This window comes from Oncorhynchus mykiss, chromosome 1 (genome assembly GCF_057628025.1).
Source record: "Oncorhynchus mykiss isolate SJ-2025 chromosome 1, ASM5762802v1, whole genome shotgun sequence".
NCBI classification, from domain to species: domain Eukaryota; kingdom Metazoa; phylum Chordata; class Actinopteri; order Salmoniformes; family Salmonidae; genus Oncorhynchus; species Oncorhynchus mykiss.
Genome location: NC_143022.1, coordinates 13246386 through 13267509, shown reverse-complemented (window position 1 = coordinate 13267509; position 21124 = coordinate 13246386). Strand labels below are relative to the sequence as shown.

Here is a 21124-nt window from a genome sequence, read left to right as displayed (position 1 = left end):
ATATATATATATTTTCTTTATCTGGTAATTTGGAGAAAATTACTGGAATTTTGCTACCCTACTTGCAGGCCTGATGTGGCCTGTAAACCTCAGGTTTCAGACAACTGTAGGAGGGTGAAACTAGACCTCATATAAGGCCTTATGAGATATGTAATGTATGGTCATAAAGAGTATAATTATAATATTTGCCTAGCAACTCACTTGGTTAAAGGCCACAGGAGTGAAGACAAATCTAGAACTCCTACAGTGTCACAGTGACTATTGTTTAATGACTACAACATAACTAAGTAGCTGTACGCCGACATATTACGTGCAAGATGTTTCCTCAAAAGGTTTTGAGTAATGGCAGCACATTGGGATGTAGAGTATGGTTGACTATACACTGACATATTTAATACTTGTGCTTTGATTGCCAATGGAAAGGGATACAGGGCTGTTGAACAACTTGCAATATGGTTTTCCAGCCAGGTTGTATAATATCTGCCAACTAAACCTGGAACGCGCAGAATAAATGCTGTAAGCAAATTCCTGAGCCTGAATTTCCCAGGACAGCCAACGGCACCACATGCTCCTCAACACATTTAGGCTAGTTGGGCCTTTCATAAACCATTCACTTGTGCCTTGCATCATACTTTGATCTCCAATAGTCTTGATAGAAATGTGATACAGAACCTGAAGTTAGAAAAATAATTGTAAATAAACACATGCATATGTCAATGTCAACTGTTTATTCAGTTCATGATACAAAACAGTCACAGTAAGTGTCAACAGTCACTTTTATGATTTCATTTGTAGATTGCATTCAGGCTCTGGATGGCAAAACAAAAATATTACACTTGATTTTGGTTCAGATTGCACTCGAAGCATATAGGACAATCATTACACAGCAATCACCAATATGCACTGACTGTGTGATCAGATAATGTACATGTTTTAATTTGATATTCAATATGTCCACAAGATGGTGCTATTATCCCACAAAAAGACAGATCTCAGTTCTGGGCGGTTCTACACCAATACTCCTCACCGTCATTACCCTAGAAGGAGCTGAGATTCCCCGTTATCTAAAAGTCCCTGAAAAAACAAAAAACATCCCTATGGCACAAATCCCATCCATCCAACAAGTCAGAACATTTCACACATCTAGAATGTCTTTGATACGCACAGAAGTCTCAAAAAAAGAAAAAGTCTCGAGGCAGACGCTACCAACTTGGACAAAGCATATCAACAACAAAAACACCATCATAGACCAGGATGAACATCACTCAATGGAAAAATGTAAATACGACGGAATCATAACATGTCATTAGATCAAACTGGAAACTGTGTGGGATTACTCTTTATATGTAATACACAATAATTAGGCTATAATACATTATATGAACATGGTGGTACCATGACCATTGGCAGTACAGTATGTCTCCGTCCCAAATGGCACCCTAATCCCTACTTTTAACCAAAGCACGATTGGCCCTGGTCAAAAGTAGTGCACTATATATATATAAGGGAATATGGTGCAATTTTGGGATGTATTCTCTCTCTAACAGTCCCTAGTCTCCTGTAATCCCTTTGATATAGCATGGATCCTATTAAAGTATGAAGTCTGGTAATCAAAAAGTGTTTAATCTATCGCCACTATTACCACCCTCATTCAATAAGGAAAACAACAAAGACAAAACTGGCCATGGAGCAGTTGACCCCCATCACCCAGCTGGAGGGAGAAGTTGACCCCCCATCACCCAGCTGGAGGGAGAAGTTGACACCCCATCACCCAGCTGGAGGGAGAAGTTGACCCCCATCACCCAGCTGGAGGGAGAAGTTGACCCCCCATCACCCAGCTGGAGTGAGAAGTTGACCCCCCATCACCCAGCTGGAGGGAGAAGTTGACCCCCCATCACCCAGCTGGAGGGAGAAGTTGACCCCCCATCACCCAGCTGGAGGGAGAAGTTGACCCCCCATCACCCAGCTGGAGGGAGAAGTTGACCCCCATCACCCAGCTGGTGGGAGAAGTTGACCCCCATCACCCAGCTGGCGGGAGAAGTTGACCCCCATCACCCAGCTGGCGGGAGAAGTTGACCCCCATCACCCAGCTGGCGGGAGAAGTTGACCCCCATCACCCAGCTGGAGGGAGAAGTTGACCCCCATCACCCAGCTGGAGGGAGAAGTTGACCCCGATCACCCATCTGTCTGAGTCTAAAGGTCCCATTGAGTGGAATTACATCATGTTCTCACTTGCTCTGTTGATTCAGTGGATGACTGATACTTCCCTCCACTTTGTTAACCCTGGGAATGTTTACTCATGTTACACGCACAGGAAGTGATAACCCTCTTAGAGAGTGGTGTGTGTGTGAGACAGGGCGAGTGAAGGCATTTCATGAGGAATGGAATGTACAGGAAACAAGAAATGCCCTTTAAGAGTGATGCCAAATAAGATTAAATAAAATGATATAAAAGTAAATAAAATGCAGAAACAGTAATTCAGACGTGACTTGCACTTTAACAGGCGACCAACGAGTCAACCATTCAATCAATGGACACTGTCGGTTAGGAAAAACACATCCTGGGGAGTATTCATTTTTGTACACTGTAGCAAAACATACCGCAATGGAAAATGTTTTGCAAAAAAAACAAGTTTCTATTGGACAAATTCAGGTCCCTCCCCGTTTTGTCCCGTTCCTAGTGAATACAGCTCTGACAAAACAAGCACAATGTTATGTTTGGCACAGATCTGAAATGTACATGCATTCAATTCCTACTGGTCCACTTCGATTAGCGCTGAAAGCATTTGCCAATGCCAGTTTGTAAGCAGATAAGACAAAATCAAATACTGATGGCACATCCAATCAAATATATTAGGGCTAATATTTAAAATAGCAGTTTTGTTAATCCACAAAACAACTCATTGTGGTTTGCGGTGGCTTGTGTTCTAGTTGACTAACGAAGAGTGTGTCAGAGTTTCACAAAGAGAACAGAACACATTCAGTAAGTATGCACGTAAAAACACAATGATAGCAGTGTGTCCTATAACACTTCACCTCCAAGTCCGTATTCTCAGCAGCTATATACACCAGCCCCTTAGAAAGACATGGGAACACAGGTAGAGCGCTTGCAGAGAGCAACAAGTCCACATACGATCACCATTCGCTTCCGGACTGGAAGATGTTAATACAAATATTCATTCTCCTGATATAATAGAGTTTTGGACTGGGTCGGTCATGTTGTTGTTCAGCCCTGATGTGCAGCACGATACAAGGACAGGAGAACTGGAACCTGGGAGTGCACAGAACCACGCGGCCACCATTTTGGCTCCAAAGACAGGCACATCCCATAGACAGCCATAGATACAGAGAGAGATTGCACAGTTATATATCCAGCAAAGGCCTGATCAACCATGACGAGCATGATCCACGGAGGGACAGAAACACCGGCAAACGACTAATACAGCAAAACAGGAACACTTCACTCTTTTTTTAAATCTTCATCTTCCACATCATCATCCATAGTTAAGAGCCAGCAGGAGATAGAATGTCACCATCATCCACAGTTAAGAGCCAGCAGGAGATGGAATGTCACCATCATCCACAGTTAAGAGCCAGCAGGAGTTAGAATGTCACCATCATCCACAGTTAAGAGCCAGCAGGAGTTAGAATGTCACCATCATCCACAGTTAAGAGCCAGCAGGAGTTAGAATGTCACCATCATCCACCGTTAAGAGCCAGCAGGAGATAGAATGTCACTAGGCGTCTCCTTTCGGTTGTCTTTGTTGTCACGCCAATTAAAATAGAAAACAAATGACATGGTGCGAGTTTCAGCTCTCAGCTGCCCCTCTTGACCAACACCCTCCCCGAACCCACTGCCAACGACTAGGTACATTGTTCCAAGGCTCTTGACCAACACCCTCCCTCAACCCACTGCCAACGACTAGGCACATTGTTCCAAGGCTCTTGACCAACACCCTCCCTCAACCCACTGCCAACGACTAGGTACATTGTTCCAAGACTCTTGACCATCACCCTCCCTCAACCCACTGCCAACGACTAGGTACATTGTTCCAAGGCTCTTGACCAACACCCTCCCTCAACCCACTGCCAACGACTAGGCACATTGTTCCAAGGCTCTTGACCAACACCCTCCCTCAACCCACTGCCAACGACTAGGTACATTGTTCCAAGGCTCTTGACCAACACCCTCCCTCAACCCACTGCCAACGACTAGGTACATAGTTTAAAGACTCTTGACCAACACCCTCCCTCAACACACTGCCAACGACTAGGTACATTGTTCCAAGACTCTTGACCAACACCCTCCCTCAACCCACTGCCAACGACTAGGTACATAGTTTAAAGACTCTTGACCATCACCCTCCCTCAACCCACTGCCAACGACTAGGTACATTGTTCCAAGGCTCTTGACCAACACCCTCCCTCAACCCACTGCCAACGACTAGGTACATTGTTCCAAGGCTCTTGACCATCACCCTCCCTCAACCCACTGCCAACGACTAGGTACATAGTTTAAAGACTCTTGACCAACACCCTCCCTCAACCCACTGCCAACGACTAGGCACATTGTTCCAAGGCTCTTGACCAACACCCTCCCTCAACCCACTGCCAACGACTAGGTACATTGTTCCAAGGCTCTTGGCCAATAGAAAGTGATGGGAGTTTTAAAAATACAGCAATGAAAAAAACAAACAATAAAAAGTCAGATGGATGGTTTAGGAAGCCTCGGTCACTGTCTGTAATAGACACCTAGAACATATAGGGAGGAGAGAGAGAACGCATTAGCTTGATCTTTAATACCTAATAATATAACCACTGGCTAGAATGGTTGGAGCTCTCTAAGAAATACATTTGGTGTATGCCAACGATGTGGTATGCTGGATAGAACGTTAGCTGTATGAGAAGTGTTAAATCTAAATTCTTTGGGTTTTAGGTTGAGGCCCGAGTTAAACCCGAATTTACCTTTGTAAGACGCCTCAGGTCGCGCTGGAGACCCGGAAGAATAGTGGCTCCCTGAGTAGCTGGACTCCACATTCTCATAGTCATGGGGAGGAGGTTGAGAAGGCCTGTGAGAGGGCAGAGAGAGAGAGAAAATATTATTTTAAGGTCATAATATTGTTGCAACACGGGGTGTATTCATGTTGTTTATTCATGGCAGGCTAATGACAGAGTGAGGCCAGCACCTGGCAGGCTAATGACAGAGTGAGGCCAGCACCTGGCAGGCTAATGACAGAGTGAGGCCAGCACCTGGCAGGCTAATGACAGAGTGAGGCCAGCACCTGGCAGGCTTTTGGTGGTTCCTGGGCTTCTGGTATTCCTCCTCTCGTAGTCTGGGATGCACTACCTCCTCTGAGCTTGGCTGGAACACACACAGACAGACATCATCTTCAGTCTGGTCTTATCAACAAGTTGATAAAAGAATGCCCCTTAAACTGTGCCAATAAACCTGCACTAACAGTAGGTTGCTTTGGATGAGAGCGTTTGCTGAATGACTAAAATGTAAACTGTGCTGCTCTTACTACAGTAAACCTATGTAAAAAAAAACGCAGATCATATCAACTAATTCATTCATTGGAGGGCCTGCCATTACAGTATGAAACATATCTTGATGATCAGAATACTGTACATGTAGTTCTGAAATCATAAAGTCATCTCATCCAGAAAAATAAGGAGAGAGAGAGTTACCTTGTAGTCTCCTCCCTCTGGCCTCCTCCTCTCTTCGGGCCTCATCCCCTGCTTCTCCTTCTCTCTGGACTTCTTGTACTCCATCTTCTCCCGCTCCATAAGCAGCCGGGCTATCTCCTGGCAACACCAATACAACGTGGTCATCTCCTGGCAACACCAATACAACGTGGTCGTCTCCTGACAACACCAATACAACGTGGTCGTCTCCTGGCAACACCAATACAACGTGGTCGTCTCCTGGCAACACCAATGCAACGTGGCCGTCTCCTGGCCAACACCAATACAACGTGGTCGTCTCCTGACAACACCAATACAACGTGGTCGTCTCCTGGCAACACCAATACAACGTGGTCGTCTCCTGGCAACACCAATACAACGTGGCCGTCTCCTGGCAACACCAATACAACGTGGCCGTCTCCTGGCAACACCAATACAACGTGGCCGTCTCCTGGCAACACCAATACAACGTGGCCGTCTCCTGGCCAACACCAATGCAACGTGGCCGTCTCCTGGCAACACCAATACAACGTGGTCGTCTCCTGGCAACACCAATACAACGTGGTCGTCTCCTGGCAACACCAATGCAACGTGGCCGTCTCCTGGCCAACACCAATACAACGTGGCCGTCTCCTGGCAACACCAATACAACGTGGCCGTCTCCTGGCAACACTAATACAACGTGGCCGTCTCCTGGCAACACCAATACAACGTGGCCGTCTCCTGGCAACACCAATACAACGTGGCCGTCTCCTGGCCAACACCAATACAACGTGGCCGTCTCCTGGCAACACCAATGCAACGTGGCCGTCTCCTGGCAACACCAATACAACGTGGCCGTCTCCTGGCAACACCAATACAACGTGGCCGTCTCCTGGCCAACACCAATGCAACGTGGCCGTCTCCTGGCAACACCAATACAACGTGGCCGTCTCCTGACAACACCAATACCACTATACAGTTACAGTACAAACACAGACACTTTTTCCCAATGAATTTGAGAGTGGCTCCATTTCTCCAGCTGTTTACTAAAACAAGAGGCGGGGTAACGGTATGTTGTTCCTCCAATCTGAGATTGTCCCTTTCAGGCACATAGTGTTGCTTCATGTGGCTCCCGCCACACACGGATATAACCATGATGTGGTGAGATTTGATTACCCAGGTTAACACTGACCAAAAGGAATGAATGGACCAAGGGACATCATTTATTTAACAAAGGTAAACAACTTTTACACTCAGTACCTTGCTTCGTGGATGTGTCAAAAGTTGAGACTTGAGAGACAGGGCAAGAGAGTGAGAGAAAATGAAAGAGAGCGTGAGAAAGCGAGTCAGTCAGTGACGACTGTTCCATACAGAGAAGCAGCCGGCTGTCCACTCACCTCATCCTGAGCCACTTGGGCCACACGCTTGTCCATCTTGCTTGCCTGGAACCGAAAAATAATTAAGAACCAATTGAGTCATATTTTCCCTCAGCATAGAACATTCTGTTCCCTGGGCTCTATCATGACATAACATAGGAAGTGACTGTCGAGACAGAGCATTTCTCACAGACATCTGAAGCTGCACAATAAAAAGCTGAGGTCTACTGAATGTTATGTATGTTAACTAAACGATGGGACAGAGTTTTAGCTACCATGTTGTCCAAGGGTGTTATATTGTCCTAATAACTGTGTTATAAGAGGTAAGTTCTGTCACTGACCAGTTCTCTCACCTTCACCTCTTCCTCCTGTAGTTTCCGGGCCACCTCCATGTCCAGCAGCTCCTGCTCCCGCAGGTCCAGCTTAGTGATGCCCTGGGTGGCCTCGCCCAGCCCGTAATTCCCTGCTCCACAACCCCCTGGTCCTCCTTGCACGATACGACCTGCAGGGGGCGCCACATACAGAGTAAATACAGCTGTTTTTAGTCTGGAACAGTGTTTCCCAATGCTGTCCCTGGTGACCCAAGAGTGTACTTCTTTCTTTTTGCCCAAGTACTACACATCTGATTCAACTAATCGTCAAGCCTTTAACTTGAATCAGGAATTAAAAAAAAACTAAGACGTGCAGCTTTGTGGGACCCCAGAACCAGGAAACACCAGACTAGAGTGGATGAGACAACCACAGAATCTCCAACTCTGATTCTTCTAGGGCTGCAGTGTCTACTGGTTTAAATCACTGCTATTTTAATCAATGTCTGATTCATGGTCAGAGTAGGTAAGTGTGGACAAATTGATGGGAAATCCATGCCAGTACTTGATCAGTTGTGGTGAGTAGACTAGACAGGGATGAAAGTGCATGCCGACAGAAGCCCTTGAGGAATAGAATTGGAGTGCAACGGTAAAAACATCACAGAAAGAAATGTCATGTATAGAAGTTGATCAATACTAGAATCATGTCTGTTCTACGCAGTATATTTCTACCTGGGCGCTCTGTCACACACACCTGATTCAACTGTTTCAGAGGCCTTTGGCAGCAGGGCCTTGTATTGTAACTGACTGTGGAATTCCACCCTAATGACTGAAAGCTGCTAAACCAAGATGATGATGATGACAAAAAGGAAAATGATTGTAGATGAATGATTATTTAGTTAGAGAGACAAAACCACCACCAGCAGCTCCCAGCCATGGGCCAATCAAGAACCCACACACACACACCACACCCACAAATGGTCGGCCACAGGACCGGCGCTAGGCCGTACCTGGCTCCCTGGGAGCGGGGTGAGTATGGGAGCATTCCTTGCCCGTGATGGGGCCCTCCCCAGGGTCCCTGTGTCCCCTCTCCCCTCGCTCTATCCCCATCCTGGGGCTCCTCCTTGCCGCCTCCTCACACAGCTCACTGGGGCCAGAGAGGAGCGTCAGGCGGGCCCTGGCCCCCCCTTTCCCCTCTTCATCATCCCCAGGGCTAGGGGCATCCTCCCCACCACTGTCCCAGGCCCTGCTGCGGCTACTGGGGATGGGCTCGTCCTGAACTTCATCCAGACCTCGCTCCCTGCTCCTGGTTCTCTCTCGGTGTCTGTCTTTGTCTCGGCTATGCTCTTGGTCTCTCAGTCGCTCCCCGTGTCTTTCCTGTCTTGGTGCGTCTCTCTCAATTTCCTCACCTCTCCTGGGTTCTCTCTGTCTGTCTCGTTCCCCGTCTCTCTCCCACTCCCGGTGTCTCACTCTATCCGAAGCCTCATCTCTCTTCACAGGGATATGGGATGGTGGGGGCGGCCGGGCGGGCCTCTCCTTCTTCCTGACCACCCTATCCCCCTCCTCCTCTCGCTGTCTCCTGGGCTCATGGTTGTCTGCAAAGAAGGTTGACTGGGACCCCTGGTGGTCTCTGCTCCTCTGTTCCCCCTTCCCTCTGCTTCTACCCTCAGTGGGGTGGTGGTAGTCGGGGTACCTGTCTCCATGTTTGCCCCTGCTACTGGAGCGGTGGTGCTCAGGGTGTGCATCTCCATGCCTGCCCCTTCTCCCCTCCCTACCCTCTAAATGGTGCTCAGGGTATTTGGAAAGAGAGTTGGTTCTAGTCTCCACAGCATCTCTCTCCGAAGAGAGAGAGTTAGAACCAGGCCACCTGGGTTTGTCATCCAGGTCCAGAGAAGCTCGGCTGGCTGGGTTGAGGGGAGGGAGGATGGCTATGAAGAGATGGAAGGAAGACATGGATGGATGGAACAAGACAATAACAGAGATGTCAGTGAAGCTGGGCTGGTTAGTTATACAGTTGAAGTCAGAAGTTTACATGCATCTTAGCCAAACACATTTGAACCCAGTTTTTCACAATTCCTAATGACTCCAACACTTGGAGTCATTAAAACTAGTTTTTCGACCACCAAAACCGCCATAAAAAAAGCCAGACTACAGTTTGCAACTCCACATGGGGACAACAGATCGTACTTTTTGGAGAAATGTCCTCTGGTTTGATGAAACAAAAGTAGAACTGTTTGGCCATCGTTATGTTTGGAGCAAAAAGGGGGAAGCTTGCAAGCCGAAGAACACCATCCCAACCGTGAAGCATGGCGGTGGCAGCATCATGTTGTGGGGGTGCTTTGCTGCAGGAGGGCCTGGTGCACTTCACAAAATAGATGGCATCATGAGGTGGGAAAATTTTGTGGATATATTGAAGCAACATCTCAAGACATCAGTCAGGAAGTTAAGGCTTGGTCGCAAATGGGTCTTCCAAATGGACATTGACCCCAAGCATACTTACAAAGTTGTGGCAAAATGGCTACTGGACAACAAAGTCAAGGTATTGGAGTGGCCATCACAAAGCCCTGACCTCAACCCTATAGAACAAAATTTTATCATATTACTCCAGTGCTAGCCTCTCTACACGGGCTTCCTGTCAAAGCAAGGGCTGATTTCAAGGTTTTACTGCTAACCTACAAAGCATTACATGGGCTTGCTCCTACCTATCTCTCTGATTTGGTCCTGCCGTACATACCTACACGTACGCTACGGTCACAAGACGCAGGCCTCCTAATTGTCCCTAGAATTTCTAAGCAAACAGCTGGAGGCAGGGCTTTCTCCTATAGAGCTCCATTTTTATGGAACGGTCTGCCTACCCATGTCAGAGACGCAAACTCGGTCTCAACCTTTAAGTCTCTACTGAAGACTCATCTCTTCAGTGGGTCATATGATTGAGTGTAGTCTGGCCCAGGAGTGGGAAGGTGAACGGAAAGGCTCTGGAGCAACGAACCGCCCTTGCTGTCTCTGCCTGGCCGGTTCCCCTCTTTTCACTGGGATTCTCTGCCTCTAACCCTATTACAGGGGCTGAGTCACTGGCTTACTGGGGCTCTCTCATGCCGTCCCTGGAAGGGGTGCGTCACCTGAGTGGGTTGATTCACTGATGTGGTCATCCTGTCTGGATTGGCGCCCCTCCTTGGGTTGTGCCATGGCGGAGATCTTTGTGGGCTATACTCAGCCTTGTCTCAGGATGGTAAGTTGGTGGTTGAAGATATCCCTCTAGTGGTGTGGGGGCTGTGCTTTGGCAAAGTGGGTGGGGTTATATCCTTTCTGTTTGGCCCTGTCTGGGGGTGTCCTCGGATGGGGCCAGTGTCTTCTGACCCCTCCTGTCTCAGCCTCCAGTATTTATGCTGCAGTAGTTTGTGTCGGGGGGCTGGGGTCAGTTTATTATATCTGGAGTACTTCTCCTGTCCTATTCGGTGTCCTGTGTGAATCTAAGTGTGCGTTCTCTAATTCTCTCCTTCTCTCTTTCTTTCTCTCTATCGGAGGACCTGAGCCCTAGGACCATGCCCCAGGACTACCTGACATGATGACTCCTTGCTGTCCCCAGTCCACCTGGCCGTGCTGCTGCTCCAGTTTCAACTGACCTGAGCCCTAGGACCATGCCCCAGGACTACCTGACATGATGACTCCTTGCTGTCCCCAGTCCACCTGACCGTGCTGCTGCTCCAGTTTCAACTGTTCTGCCTTATTATTATTCGACCATGCTGGTCATTTATGAACATTTGAACATCTTCGCCATGTTCTGTTATAATCTCCACCCGGCACAGCCAGAAGAGGACTGGCCACCCCACATAGCCTGGTACCTCTCTAGGTTTCTTCCTAGGTTCCTGCCTTTCTAGGGAGTTTTTCCTAGCCACCGTGCTTCTACACCTGCATTGCTTGCTGTTTGGGGTTTTAGGCTGGGTTTCTGTACAGCACTTTGAGATATCAGCTGATGTACGAAGGGCTATATAAATACATTTGATTTGATTAAATGTATTTGGCTAAGGTGTATGTAAACTTCCGACTTCAACTGTATATATAAAACATAATAAAAATCAGACCAGCTACTGACAGTTTGAGAAGAAAATGTACTTTCTATGCCTGTGATATGTGGTTGTCTTAAGAAGAACATACTAACGGTAAGTCGTTCAGGATAATTGTGTATGCTAAATGACTCAAATGTAAATGAACTTTAAAAACTACAGTTAACCTTCCTAACATGCACTGACAAATCACAGGCCTGCATTTGAGTGAAAACAAACAATGTGTGAAGGACACAGGTGTGTGTCTGCCGTCAGCCCAATGGAATGTCAGCCACCCAGTAGCAGCTGGTTACTCTGATCAACAGAGACAACTGTAAATGTTGAAATAAAAGGCCAGGTCGAAATCACCTAGTCCTTAATTACATAATCATTTAAAATGCTCCGTAACCCTCAACAATGGGCTGTTTTCTGAATTATGGCAGATCGCCAACTACTTTTCCATCAGTCAACTGTCAGTTTTATAAGCTGACTGAGCAGTTAAGGATGGAAATGATGCTCTGGTCTGCTTTTCTCTCTCAATAACAAAAACGCAGATAAACGTCTTTCCTTCCTCTGTCTCACCACCTCTTCACACCTCGCTCTCCCCCACAGTGGTTTATCTGCAGAAGCTGAACACTAAACCAACCTCTGTTTCTCTCTGAGTGAGAAGACAAACATGGCAGCCAGGCAGCGCCAGTCACTTCCTGAGAAGGGTGGCCAATCACACGGGCCTGAGGAAACAACTCGCCCGAGATAAGACGTGGCAGAGTGTGTGTGTGTGTGGAGGAGCACGTACACAATAGAGCTGGGCGATATAACATATATATTTTTAAAATCCCCATTGCGACAAATTGACTGAATTATCACAATAACGATCAATTGGACGATACGATTATAACAAAGTGCACCACAGTTATTTTTTTATTACTCTTAATACTACTACTTTAAAAATGCTGTAAATTCTAAAAATGTCCCATCAACAATCACCCAGATTAGAAGACTTATTTCATTTCAAACTTTTTATTGTAATGAACGATAATATGAGCAAAGTGTCCATGAAAAGGGTTCGGTGTGGAAGAGATGTTGGCTGTATCGTCCCAGCTCAAGCACAGCCACGGCAGCACGGCAGAATGTTTGCTTGTGTAATACAGAGGGAGCCCTGGGTTCTAAAGCCAGCCCAGCTAGACAGTAATACATGAGAGAGCAGGGCGAGGTAGTACTACATACGGCTTTAGTCATATTCATGAAGCCTCTCAGAGTAGGAGTCCTGATCTAGGATCAGGTCCCCAGTGTCCATATAATCTTATTCATTGTGCTGATCCAAGATCAGCCCTCCTACTCTGAGAGACTTTGTGGCTATGGCCCTGGATTGGTTGTGCATCTACAGGAAGAGGATACTCCCTGGGAAAGAAGAGATTTGTGTGGAAAGACATGACGGCAGAACATTCCTGACAGCAGTGACTGTCCCTTCATTCCAACGCTCAGAGACAGAGGGGAAACCAGAACATTCCTGACAGCAGGGACTGTCCCTTCATTCCAACGCTCAGAGACAGAGGGGAAACCAGAACATTCCCGACAGCAGTGACCGTCCCTTCAGCCCTGCTCATACTAACCTACATACCGTAACCACAGCCTGCATGCTAGCAGATATCGCAATGACTGAAGTCTATGGATAACGCTACTTAGCACTGGCTAGCAAAACTACCTCTAACTTCCTTCATACTGGACAAGGAGACATTAAAATGGTATCCACGAGTTCACCTGACTCTATAAAAATGGTATCCACGAGTTCACCTGACTCTATAAAAATGGTATCCACGAGTTCACCTGACTCTATAAAAATGGTATCCACGAGTTCACCTGACTCTATAAAAATGGTATCCACGAGTTCACCTGACTCTATAAAAATGGTATCCACGAGTTCACCTGACTCTATAAAAATGGTATCCACGAGTTCACCTGACTCTATAAAAATGGTATCCACGAGTTCACCTGACTCTATAAAAATGGTATCCACGAGTTCACCTGACTCTATAAAAATGGTATCCACGAGTTCACCTGACTCTATAAAAATGGTATCCACGAGTTCACCTGACTCTATAAAAATGGTACCCACGAGTTCACCTGACTCTATAAAAATGGTACCCACGAGTTCACCTGACTCTATAAAAATGGTATCCACGAGTTCACCTGACTCTATAAAAATGGTATCCACGAGTTCACCTGACTCTATAAAAATGGTACCCACGAGTTCACCTGACTCTATAAAAATGGTACCCACGAGTTCACCTGACTCTATAAAAGGGATACTTTGGTCATGTGAAAAAAAAGTCATCTGACAGTCCTGATCATATAGGCCTAGTCCGTTTCCAAAACACCACATTGAATTCAGACATTTTCACTCAAATCTATTGTAAAGTGAAGTCTTTCTACTCAATCCCACAACTCATTTTACAAATCTGGTAAAGTATTCAAATAGTTTCGCTGTGAATTTGGGGTTGAATCAAGGTACTAGAATGTACTAGTGGACACCAGAGCTGGTTCTGCATTAACTTGTTTAAAAAAAAATCTTTCCAATGAGACATTGAGATAAAATGTCTTACTGTTTTAAGGCAGGGGGATGGGGAGACTGGAACCCACAACGGAAGAAACATTAACTGCCAAAAGGCTCCTTGAAGTTCTGACATCAGGCAAGCTTCTATGAATTCATCAGTTTAAAATGGAGCCTTATTGCTACAGTTGAGTCAAAGCTGCTCTCGCAGCCCTGCAAAGCACCGCCTCAGCTCACGAACGAGCAGAACTGCAGTGTGCGTGTAAAATGGGCAGAGAGGAGGGAGCAAGATGACAAATGACTCCTCAGTACCTACGCACACACGCTCTACCTCAAGGTCAGCTATTTGCTTAAAACTGCCCTCTTAAATCCTCATCCTAAATCAACTCTATTCTAACACACTACTCCATCCACACACACACCCCTACATTTGATTTTGATAACCCACCCACCCTTACACATACCCAGAGTGGCACATACCCTTCCCTCCGACAACAGAATAATATATAATCCCATAGCCTTCCCTCCGACAACAGAATAATATTTAATCCCATAGCCTTCCCTCCGACAACAGAATAATATTTAATCCCATAGCCTTCCCTCCGACAACAGAATAATATTTAATCCCATAGCCTTCCCTCCGACAACAGAATAATATATAATCCCATAGCCTTCCCTCCGACAACAGAATAATATTTAATCCCATAGCCTTCCCTCCGACAACAGAATAATATTTAATCCCATAGCCTTCCCTCCGACAACAGAATAATATTTAATCCCATAGCCTTCCCTCCGACAACAGAATAATATTTAATCCCATAGCCTTCCCTCCGACAACAGAATAATATATAATCCCATAGCCTTCCCTCCGACAACAGAATAATATTTAATCCCATAGCCTTCCCTCCGACAACAGAATAATATTTAATCCCATAGCCTTCCCTCCGACAACAGAATAATATTTAATCCCATAGCCTTCCCTCCGACAACAGAATAATATTTAATCCCATAGCCTTCCCTCCGACAACAGAATAATATTTAATCCCATAGCCTTCCCTCCGACAACAGAATAATATATAATCCCATAGCCTTCCCTCCGACAACAGAATAATATTTAATCCCATAGCCTTCCCTCCGACAACAGAATAATATTTAATCCCATAGCCTTCCCTCCGACAACAGAATAATATTTAATCCCATAGCCTTCCCTCCGACAACAGAATAATATTTAATCCCATAGCCTTCCCTCCGACAACAGAATAATATTTAATCCCATAGCCTTCCCTCCGACAACAGAATAATATTTAATCCCATAGCCTTCCCTCCGACAACAGAATAATATTTAATCCCATAGCCTTCCCTCCGACAACAGAATAATATTTAATCCCATAGCCTTCCCTCCGACAACAGAATAATATTTAATCCCATAGCCTTCCCTCCGACAACAGAATAATATTTAATCCCATAGCCTTCCCTCCGACAACAGAATAATATTTAATCCCATAGCCTTCCCTCCGACAACAGAATAATATTTAATCCCATAGCCTTCCCTTCGACAACAGAATAATATTTAATCCCATAGCCTTCCCTCCGACAACAGAATAATATTTAATCCCATAGCCTTCCCTCCGACAACAGAATAATATTTAATCCCATAGCCTTCCCTCCGACAACAGAATAATATTTAATCCCATAGCCTTCCCTCCGACAACAGAATAATATTTAATCCCATAGCCTTCCCTCCGACAACAGAATAATATTTAATCCCATAGCCTCCCCTCCGACAACAGAATAATATTTAATCCCATAGCCTTCCCTCCGACAACAGAATAATATATAATCCCATAGCCTTCTCCCCGACAACAGAATAATCTAATCCTAATCCCTCACGCCAACAGGAATATAATCCTATATCCCTCAAACCAATAGGAATATAATCCTAATCCCTCACTTCAACAGGAATATAATCCTAATCCCTCACTTCAACAGGAATATAATCCTAATCCCTCAAACCAATAGGAATATAATCCTAACTCCAATAGGAATATAATCCTAATCCCTCACTTAAACAGGAATATAATCCTAATCCCTCACTTCAACAGGAATATAATCCTATATCCACAGACAGGGAGCGCGCCAGTACCATTATCCTCGTAGTACTCCTCCTCAAAGTTGGCCTCCAGCTGCTTCTGTCGCTTCCTCTCCTCCTTCCTCTCTTTCTCCTGCAGTTTACGAGCGATGGCCTGGAAACACGCATTGAGACAAACACACACAAATAAACAAACCCCTCCAAACTGCTGACACATCACTTCTTATTTTTACCCTAGATTGAGACGTTAAGTATAAGGAATCAGCAGAATAGGCCTGCCAGTTCCAATGAGACCTGGATTAAAATACAAATTTGACATTTTATAAATACATTGAGCATTTGGGCTAGTGCCAAATATGGAGGGTTTAAAGTGTTGGGATTATTATATTGGTTCCATTGAACCAGGTAGACTATCAAGCACAGATTTAAAAGGTGCAATATTCAGAAAATCGCTTCACCATTTCCTGGTTGCTAAAATTCTAATAAATAGTTGCCCTAATTTCTGTTTATGTGACAAAACAATGTATCGTGTAGAGAATGTACCATCTAAACAATCTTTTCAATAACCAAAAATATTATAATTTCAGCTGGTGTACAAAACCCAAAGTAAAAGAAGTAAACTCAATTTAACAGGAAGCATATAAATAGCGCACTTAGAACAGATCTACCACTTCTTAGACTTGCTTTCAATGAGAATAACAGATCTATAACTCAAATTTCTATGCAAATTTGGTCAGGTCCCGCCAAAGAGTAACTATTTTAAATGTCACATATACTGTACAAAAATAAAACGCAATATAACAATTTCAAAGATTTTACTGAGTTACAGTTCATGAAAGGCAATCAGTACATTTAAATATATGAATTAGGCACTAATCTATGGATTTCACATGACTGTGCAAGGACACAGCCATGGGTGGGCCTGGGAGTCTATAGGGCTTTATTAGACAGAAATACTCCTCTGCACCCAGCACTGCCTCAATTCTCTGGCAACAGCTCTGGTGGACATTCCTGCAGTCAACATGCCAATTGCACACTCCCTCAAAACATTTGTGGCATTGTGTTGTGTGACAAAACGGCACATTTTAGAGTGACCTATTATTGTCCCCAGCACAAGGTGCACCTGTGTAATGATCATGCTGTTTAATCAGCTTCTTGATATGACACACCTGTCAGGTGGATGGATTATCTTGGCAAAAGATAAATGCTCACCAACAGGAATGTGAAGACATTTGAGAAAAAAAGGTTTTTGGGCATATGGACATTTTCTGGGATCTTTTTTTTCAGCTCTTGAAACATGAGACCAAACACTTTACATGTTGTGTTTATATTTTTGATCAGTATAGTCTTTGATGTCACCAGACATGAGGTCACCATCGGGCTAGACATTCTTTCTAACACTAAAGTAGAATAAACAAGTACAGGCTGTAACACCAGCAGTGGTTTTCAACAAGCCAATCGGGTGATCCGCCCATGGTGACCCATCGATACTACAGTTTGTGATTGGAGGGAGGAGGAGGTATGCCCATGTTGACTGGTTGAGGCGGGAGAAGGGGGAGGGGTGTAGTGTCACTTACCGCATCCTTCTCCTCCTGTATCCGCTGCTGCTTGGCCTGTCGGACCAGTTCCTCCTGAATCTCCTGGGCGATCTCATTGTCACTGCGCTCACTAGGTAGGTGTGTGTGTGTGTGTGTGTGTGTGTGTGTGTGTGGAGGAGACAAACAAGATGAGAAAACACCATCAGAAGTAGATACACAAATGCCCCAAAACTTGTACCCTGCCCAAGGTTCTGGTTAACTCAAATCAGCTCAAAAATCAAGTCACTTATCTCAGAATGTGGCTTATGAGAACAATGTTCAATCCAATGTATGAGACAAGACTGTGTTCCTGCTTCTCCTTCCATAATAAATAAATAAATAAATAAATAAATACATTTTCTCCTCCATGTTGGCTCGGGATTCGAAACAGCTACCTTTCAGTTCCTGGCACAACGCTCTAACCGCTAGGCTACCTGCCGCCCTCTAACATCTACACAAACACATCAGGCATGCATGGGTAGTATATACACAGTATGCTGATACAAACCCTGTTTCATAGCTACAAGGCTACTGAACACAAGGATTTCACAAGGCTACTGAACACAAGGATTCTAATACTAATCAAGTGCTTAGACTGATAGCATCTCTGTCTCTGGCCCAGGTAGGTGTTCTCATGTCTTGACACATTTCAGAACGGATAATGATTCCATCTGCAGCCAGTCCTTGAATAATGTGATGAGACAAGAGACACCACTGTGAAGGCGATGCTAGAAGATGTCTGAATGTCCATGTTAGAGAATGTATGTTGCAGGGGCGTATTCATTATGGTACACCGTAGCAAAACTTTTTGCAAAGGGAAGAAAAAAATAAATAAAATTGTGCATTTCCTATTGGACGAGTTCAGACAGTCCATCCCTGTTTCAGTCCAGATTTAGCCAGTGTAATACAGTTCTAATAGGTTGTTTATCTCAGAGGAGTGTTGATCTAGGATAGGGCTATTTCAAACTTACCCTGCCAGGTATGGAGCACTGCTGTTCCACTTGATAATGAATTTACAACCATAAAAATGGGTACCTGGTTAGAGGGGAAGAATGGGGGGAAAAAAACAGTGCTGCTGGCTCCGAGGTCCAGATTTGAATTTGAGGGATCTAGTGTATTTTAAATCATGGTTTAGGAATACAGGTCCTAGTGTATTCTAAAAGTGATGGGCATCTGAGGGTGCCAGGGAATATCGGTAGAGAGAGCGAGGTACAGATGGGTATTGGGCAGAGGGTGGAGAGGATGGCAGCAGAAGCTTCTAGCATGCCAAATCGGCATTAGCCCAGGCTGTATGGGCGGCGGAGCATCTGGCTTTCTCTTGGGGGTGCTGCTCTGCTGCTAGCGAGCGTGAGGGCGGGTGACTCGAGTGTCAGCATATCGGACTAATAACACACGGGGGAAGGAAAGACTGGAGCCTTTTCCTCCACATCTGACACCCAAAGCTCTGTTTCCAGAATAGTGTGGAGTGTATAAAATGTGGCTGTGGTGTTGGGGGGGGATAAGCATAAGAGTGCGCCGATGTCATTTCTAAATCTGCTTCATAAGTAGTGCATTACCTCAGCGTGTCAACACATACATTCTAAGTGATTTCAACAGGTCTCTCTCCATTCTGATAGTTGAATTGAGCAGTATAAAACTTCAACCCCCCCAAAAATGTCAGCATTTTTAATCAATTTCTGCATTTCCTGCACTCATTTGAGATCATTGCCAATATAGTGCAGCACTACGTGGCAAACAATGTAGGGCTTATTTTTTTACCAAATGTGGCAATTGAGATTTAGATCAAAACACTTGGGTGAACTGTTGGAATCATGGAAATATAATGATAATAATACAGTGCCTTGCGAAAGTATTCGGCCCCCTTGAACTTTGCGACCTTTTGCCACATTTCAGGCTTCAAACAAAGATATAAAACTGTATTTTTTTGTGAAGAATCAACAACAAGTGGGACACAATCATGAAGTGGAACGACATTTATTGGATATTTCAAACTTTTTTAACAAATCAAAAACTGAAAAATTGGGCGTGCAAAATTATTCAGCCCCCTTAAGTTAATACTTTGTAGCGCCACCTTTTGCTGCGATTACAGTTGTAAGTCGCTTGGGGTATGTCTCTATCAGTTTTGCACATCGAGAGACTGACATTTTTTCCCATTCCTCCTTGCAAAACAGCTCGAGCACAGTGAGGTTGGATGGAGAGCATTTGTGAACAGCAGTTTTCAGTTCTTTCCACAGATTCTCGATTGGATTCAGGTCTGGACTTTGACTTGGCCATTCTAACACCTGGATATGTTTATTTTTGAACCATTCCATCCATCTTCCCATCAATTTTAACCATCTTCCCTGTCCCTGCTGAAGAAAAGCAGGCCCAAACCATGATGCTGCCACCACCATGTTTGACAGTGGGGATGGTTTGTTCAGGGTGATGAGCTGTGTTGCTTTTACGCCAAACATAACATTTTGCATTGTTGCCAAAAAGTTTTGGTTTCATCTGACCAGAGCACCTTCTTCCACATGTTTGGTGTGTCTCCCAGTTGGCTTGTGGCAAACTTTAAACTTTTTATGGATATCTTTAAGAAATGGCTTTCTTCTTGCCACTCTTCCATAAAGGCCAGATTTGTGCAATATACGACTGATTGTTGTCCTATGGACAGAGTCTCCCACCTCAGCTGTAGATCTCTGCAGTTCATCCAGAGTGATCATGGGCCTCTTGGCTGCATCTCTGATCAGTCTTCTCCTTGTATGAGCTGAAAGTTTAGAGGGACGGCCAGGTCTTGGTAGATTTGCAGTGGTCTGATACTCCTTCCATTTCAATATTATCGCTTGCACAGTGCTCCTTGGGATGTTTAAAGCTTGGGAAATCTTTTTGTATCCAAATCCGGCTTTAAACTTCTTCACAACAGTATCTCGGACCTGCCTGGTGTGTTCCTTGTTCTTCATGATGCTCTCTGCGCTTTTGACGGACCTCTGAGACTATCACAGTGCAGGTGCATTTATACGGAGACTTGATTACACACAGGTGGATTGTATTTATCATCATTAGTCATTTAGGTCAACATTGGATCATTCAGAGATCCTCACTGAACTTCTGGAGAGAGTTTGCTGCACTGAAAGTAAAGGGGCTGAATAATTTTGCACGCCCAATTTTTCAGTTTTTGATTTGTTAAAAAAGTTTGAAATATCCAATAAATGTTGTTCCACTTCATGATTGTGTCCCACTTGTTGTTGATTCTTCACAAAAAAATACAGTTTTATATCTTTATGTTTGAAGCCTGAAATGTGTCAAAAGGTCGCAAAGTTCAAGGGGGCCGAATACTTTCGCAAGGCACTGTAATTCTATAGTTAGAGTATATTAGTGGACACTGTGAATACAGTGTTTGACATGACAAAAAAATGAAAATGCCAAGGAAGAGTTACAGTGCATTTGGAGTGATGATGGATTCTATTAAAATGTTAAACTGTAGTTAGTTTGTATCCTGTTTAGTGAATGATTGTGAGTATTAATGAAGTTTAGG

The 21124-nt window shown here is 44.8% G+C and overlaps 1 protein-coding gene across 4 annotated transcripts in view; it reads right to left on the bottom strand.

The window, feature by feature from the left end:
• Positions 1-4492: 4492 nt before the first annotated feature.
• Positions 4493-21124, bottom strand: part of ccdc50a (coiled-coil domain containing 50a) — a 30946-nt gene continuing 14314 nt past the window's right edge. Inside the window, exons 4-12 of one of the 4 annotated variants that reach the window (XM_090243093.1) lie at positions 17611-17701; positions 16088-16187; positions 8361-9278; positions 7384-7544; positions 7064-7108; positions 5688-5804; positions 5282-5361; positions 4965-5068; positions 4597-4751 (exon numbers count right to left, since the gene is read on the bottom strand). In XM_090243093.1, coding sequence (XP_090099219.1) covers positions 4732-4751; positions 4965-5068; positions 5282-5361; positions 5688-5804; positions 7064-7108; positions 7384-7544; positions 8361-9278; positions 16088-16187; positions 17611-17701 — 1636 coding nt within the window. In that variant the 3' untranslated portion in view covers positions 4597-4731. Of the gene's footprint in view, positions 4752-4964; positions 5069-5281; positions 5362-5687; positions 5805-7063; positions 7109-7383; positions 7545-8360; positions 9279-16087; positions 16188-17610; positions 17702-21124 lie in introns of all 4 variants that reach the window. The other 3 variants (XM_090243140.1, XM_090243217.1, XM_090243183.1) reach the window with 3 other exon arrangements.